Here is a 5,633-nt window from a genome sequence, read left to right as displayed (position 1 = left end):
AAGACAACACGTTCACATGTCGTTTTCTATATGTTCTCTGACATTTATCCTAACGATATGAGGCGGTCTTTGTGGAAAAAAAGCTTGTTTAGTGGAGTAACTTTGCACTTGAAGGTTGCCCGTTCACTTGCGTTTTAACAGGTCTGACGCTACTATGCGCCCCGGCTGTATCTAGGCTAACAGCTAACATGCTAACTATTATTTTTACGTCACTAGTCACTTGAAACAAATTTAGGACGATAGGAGACAGGTTGAAATAAACCGAAATTTCCCTTTAACATACAAGATTGTAGCGCTGCAATCACTGAGTCAATCAAAGGAAATCATACTTTAATGTTCATCATTCTCAGATGCAAGGAGATGATGCATTTCTTCATTTTTTCAAGTCCATTTTAGGATCACATTATATCTAACCACTTTAATTAGTGTATACTTTCATATAGTCGGTCTGTTAGGTCAGACCGTCATCGACAACCCGCCATACTCACTGTGCATGGAAATCAACTAGCACGGGCAGCTCGCTCTTGATGACCCTGTCCGTGAAGTCGTCGTGGTCCTGAACGTTGAAGGAGACTTCCCGGCGGGTAGTGTGAGGGAGGGAGCCAGGCAGAGTGCGTGAGGGGGACAGGAAGGAGACCCGGCTTGTGGCGGACTGCAGCGAGGTGGAAAAAGAAGACGAGGAGGCGGTGACGGCGGTGGACGCTGGGAGGCAGCGGATGTCTTTCAAAGAGGATGTCCAGATTCTGCGTACTAGCAGCCTGTGAGCCATCTGAGTGAGAGAACAGAAGAAGAATGTTGATTAAGGTCATTGTGATTTCAGGACAGTTTGACACACCTTTTACTGCATCATAAGAGCATCTGTAAGGCCTGCATGTTTACAGCTGTTCTATACACACAGGGCGTACTGTGGGTGTGTGTGTGTTTACCTGTATGATTTATGTGCATTACCCTGAGGCACAAACAAGCTTTGACTAGATTCTATCATGACTTTAAAGCCAAGGCACTGACAGGCCTTTGAACTGATGATGAAACCAGTAAGAGAAGAAAAAATTAACTACACGTCTGAACTGTGTGCGAGAAGAGCTGCTCAAACAAACGGCCCCTGGTGGGATTAATAAAAGGTGTCTGAATCTGAATCTGTGCAAAACAAGAGCAAACTGGGCTGGGTTGTTTAACTGGGAGGCAAGATAACCAGTGTGCAGTATAAAATCACATGACAGACCAGTAAACATAAAATCACAGCAGATCCACTGCACTCTTTATGGTCTCAATAAGCGCTCTGACCTTCAGGGTGCAGGTTAAGCGTGCCCAGGGTGCGGACTAAAAGAGGCACCACATCATTTGTCCCACTTACCACTCAGCTGCTTAATGAGCTCTGATCACATGGTCTGGAACTGGTGCTAATGTCCTACATCAAATTCCCAGAGATGATGTTTTTTTTTTATATGTTTTTTGTGACGCATGTTTTCCCCTTGGGGCAGGAAAGGTTTCACTTATGTTACTAGGCAGCAAAAAGCACTGAGACATCTTTTAAAAACTGGTACAGGTCTTATTTAATTTAAAATAAAAGGATCTTAAATCCTATTAAACACCTACGTCTACCAGCAGTATTAAAAACTGGCAGACGTTACTGGCCAGGAGGATCAGGATTAGAGCTGAAAGAATTAATCAAGTCATTTGGGAGGTCATTTTCAGGTCTACAGATTCAGGAAGCTAATTTAGAATTAAGCCTTGTGCATGGATATTAAACTGGGTATGTTATTATATACAGATAACATGGTCTGAATTTAAGTCTTCAGCTGCACAAAAAGCTATTTAAGAAAAACATTAAGTCACTGTGAGGAAGGCTTAATACTGGGGATGCACGATATTAGAATTTTTGCTGTGCGATATGCCGATATATGACAACTTGTTTGGCCGATAACTGATACATATATTTCCTTTTTTCCCCACCTAATGTTAGCGATCATCAGGTCTCTCCTGTAGTGGAATTAACATCATATTACACATGTATACTCTTATCGTGACGGCCCACCAGCAGATGGAGACATGAAATATTATACTTTTAAAAGTAGGGTGATTTAATCGGCTGATTATAGCCATTAGAGAGTAATCGGCAATCGGCCAAAAGTTGGCCGATTGACGCCGATGTTAAAGCTATAGTGTGTAACTTCTACAGGTCCGTAAATGTCCGTTTCACCCAAGCCAGTGCTAGAGGAGATGACACAATGCTGATTAAGCCGATCGGCTCCTCTAACATCTCGCAGTATTTTTCAATATATACCATTTTTAGTATGCGTGTCGACCGGCGACATTCCCGCACTGGCGCACAGGAAATGCTTCCTCACAACAAGAAGGGAGGGGGAAGAAGAGCGGAGAGTGTCACAGCAAGAGGTACAGCGCAGGTAGAAAGAGAAAGCAACATGGTGGAGAAGCGGCCAAGAGACAGTGTTCAGAAGTGGATCCTACCACAAAGAAAAAGCCTGGACGTTCGGCTGAAGGTCTATTAGCAGCGAAGGAAAGTGACCGACGGAGAAGGCAAACAAGGATTTGTATTGGCGTCGCTTTTCCTCGGTGGAGAGCCCTGAAGGAAGAAATTGGGCTGAGGGCAGACACGGATGTTGCCTTGCTGCTGTTGGATAAGTAAGTGACTTGGTTTATAATTATATCATGAGTAGTATGTGTTGCTGTTACATGTACTGGACCTAGTACTTTATTATTTTCTTGGAAATGGTGCTATGAACGTAATGTAATGTTAGCAGCCTGGTGTTCGTCCTTGTGTAGCGTTGTGTACACAGTGTGAAGCGAGTGTTACTCTGTGTACACGGAAGTGCCAGCTTATTTGTTGTAATAATGCATTATCCGCTGGGCGACAGAAGTTACGCACTATAGCTTTAACACTTATATTTTCATCACTAATAAAATGCAGGGAATATGGTGTTTTACTTAGAAATGATGTCCTTGTGTTACTTTTTGCACTATAACCTACCTCTGTTAAACTGGCGATAATAAGAAGAACTCTGGTACTGTGAACCTACATGTGAATGTCTTAATTCATATAGACCTTGCATGATTATTTTATTTCCCAGAGGTTTACTGCCTTTTTGCACATCATATTTTTGATTTATTTTGTGTTCAAATCGTTCATATGCTGCTTGATCCACACAATTTCTGATAATAAATGCATTTGAAAATAGTTCCTTCGATTTATATCTTGGTAACGAGTGTTTGAACTATATTTAACCCATCAAAAGCAGGTATTTCGGGGGTTTTTAAATTGAAAAACGTAAAAATTTAATCGGCCGATATATCAGTTATCGGATTTTTTTATTCCATAATATCGGAATCGGCATCGCCCCCAAAAAATCCATATCGGTCGGGCCCTATTTAAAAGTATGTAATATTCATTCATTGTGCAGAGTAAGAAAAAGCATGTTATATATTGGCTTATACTGATGATGTGACACTATTATCATGTATCCCTACAAAATATGATATATTATTATAGGTCAAGGTACCCAGCAACATGTAAGTAATTAAAATTTGCTCCATCTTCACCACCCGCAACATGACAGTGATGGTCACATGAATGCATAAATAATTATAATCCAGTAATACAATTGACATCATTGTGAAATGGGCCACTCTGCATAGAGAGTGCTTTTCCTTTTTAAACTTTAAGTATATTTTGGTGCAAAACTTCTGTGCTCTTACTTGAGTACATTTTTGAATGCAGGACTATCGCTTGTAATGGCGTATGTCTACACGGTGGTACTCCTACTTTTGCTTGAATAAAAGGTCGGAGTATTGTGATCGTGCCTTTGTGGTAGCTGCTCCAAAGCTCTGGTGTAGCCTTCCACTCTCAATTAAATCCTCCTCCTGCATTGACACTTTTGAGACGAATCTTAAAATGTACATGTTTTCAATGGCCTTTGGTTGTTCGTAGTGGTTTTAATATTTTATAATCTTTTCACGTTTGTATTTGTTCTTACCAGTTTTATTCTGTTTTATATCCGTGTACATGTTATATCGCTATATATTTGTGTGTCACTCTTATCTTTTGTACAGCATGTACAACATTAAATGTGATATATATAAATAAACTTGATTTGATTGGAGTACTTCTTTAGCCTCTGCTTTCTTTACAATCCTGCTGCTGTCACACTGGGACCTCCACAAACCAGGAATAAACAGGACTGTGATTTACTTCACTGCGATCAACATAGTTTTTCCGTGACAATTTGTAAAAGGTCCTTTTTGAGTTGATGGATAGTTTTAAAGTTCAGTGTTTCAATGAGTGTTTATCTTCAAGTATAATATGAGATTACACAATAAAGTGCCTCATTTAAGACATTATAGTTATAACAGCTGCTCTCAGGACTCTCTTACACTATGTTTCTGCAATAAATATTTTTTAAATACATTTTCCCCGCATAACTCAAGAGTAAAACTTAATCTTCCACCCAAAAAATAAGGTTTAGTCCCAGCTCTCAAGAATGAGTGTTTTCTGTTTGTGAATTGTCTCTTGTTGTTTTAAAATATATAATCCACACTGTGGTCCTGGTGGCTAGTATGAGTTTATGGTGTCTTGTATGTCCAGGCAGGCTGGGCACAGTTATACAGATATAACACAGTTATAAGCAAGACATTCATATAATTAAAGTGGAGTACAAAGTACAGTATTTCCCTTTGAGGTGTGGAGGATATAAAGTAGCATAAAATGGAGGTATTCAGCTACAGAAGTACTTGAGTAAAAGTACTTGGTTACAGTCCAGCTCTGATTAACAGTTTGTCTGAAGCCATGTTGCTCTGCTGTTAAAACACACTCACACACACACATGAACAAACAGAGTTAAATAAGTGTCTTAATTAATATTTCCTCATTACCATCTAGTCTCTGCTTCAGTCTCAGTGTTTTCACAGCTTCTTATGTTTGCTAACCCGGCGCCTCATTTGCTCCCATAACCTACGTTACGTATGACTTTGCCCTCTCCGTCCTCCTCCTCCTCCTCATCTTCCTCCTAACCTCTCCCTCCGTCTCCTCCTCGCGCTGTGTCACACACACACACACTCGGCCCGGACAGTTTCTGAACACACTCCTAAATGTCACACACGGCGGAGGTGGAATAAAAGAATAGGATGTGTTTTCAGTGTTTACCTTGCTGCTCTGGTAGCGGTGATCTCGGCCTTGGCGGACCAGTGAAGTACTTCCGCTTTAATGCCGCAGATAGAAAAAGGGACAGAGCAGCTTTTTAGCGCCTCTCATGTCCGCTGCGCTCTGAGCGGCGCCCTCGCCTGGTCAGATGAGGAAGTACAGGACAGTCCGTTTACACTACATGTATCTTTGAAAGTAGTTCCAACTGACACACTCAATTAGTTTAGTACAACCAACAAGATTTTCTTTGACCTAGAAAAACTTAATTAAGTTGAACCAACTTAATATTTATCCAAAAGTTGTGCCGATATTAAGTGGTCAAATTACTTTATTTAAGATATTCTAATCTACTTATCTTAATTCAATTCTACTTAAAAATGTAAATAAAGTTTTTTTTTTTAATTTTGACCAACTTCTTAAACTAAGATGTCAACTGATGAACACACAAGAATGAAACAAATTGTTTTATGCTGAAAAC

General features: G+C 40.2%; 1 protein-coding gene across 1 annotated transcript in view; it reads right to left on the bottom strand.

The window, feature by feature from the left end:
- Window positions 1–5,068, bottom strand: part of txn2 (thioredoxin 2) — a 9,847-nt gene extending 4,779 nt beyond the window's left edge. The window contains exons 1-2 of the mRNA XM_050069263.1: window positions 4,888–5,068; window positions 489–769 (exon numbers count right to left, since the gene is read on the bottom strand). Of these exons, the coding sequence (XP_049925220.1) occupies window positions 489–769; window positions 4,888–4,890 (284 nt within the window). The 5' untranslated portion in view covers window positions 4,891–5,068. The remainder of the gene's footprint in view (window positions 1–488; window positions 770–4,887) is intronic.
- Between the last annotated feature and the right edge of the window lie 565 nt (window positions 5,069–5,633).

The sequence above is a fragment of the Epinephelus moara genome, chromosome 18, assembly GCF_006386435.1.
Source record: "Epinephelus moara isolate mb chromosome 18, YSFRI_EMoa_1.0, whole genome shotgun sequence".
NCBI lineage: Eukaryota > Metazoa > Chordata > Actinopteri > Perciformes > Serranidae > Epinephelus > Epinephelus moara.
This window is presented reverse-complemented; position numbering and strand designations above follow the sequence as displayed.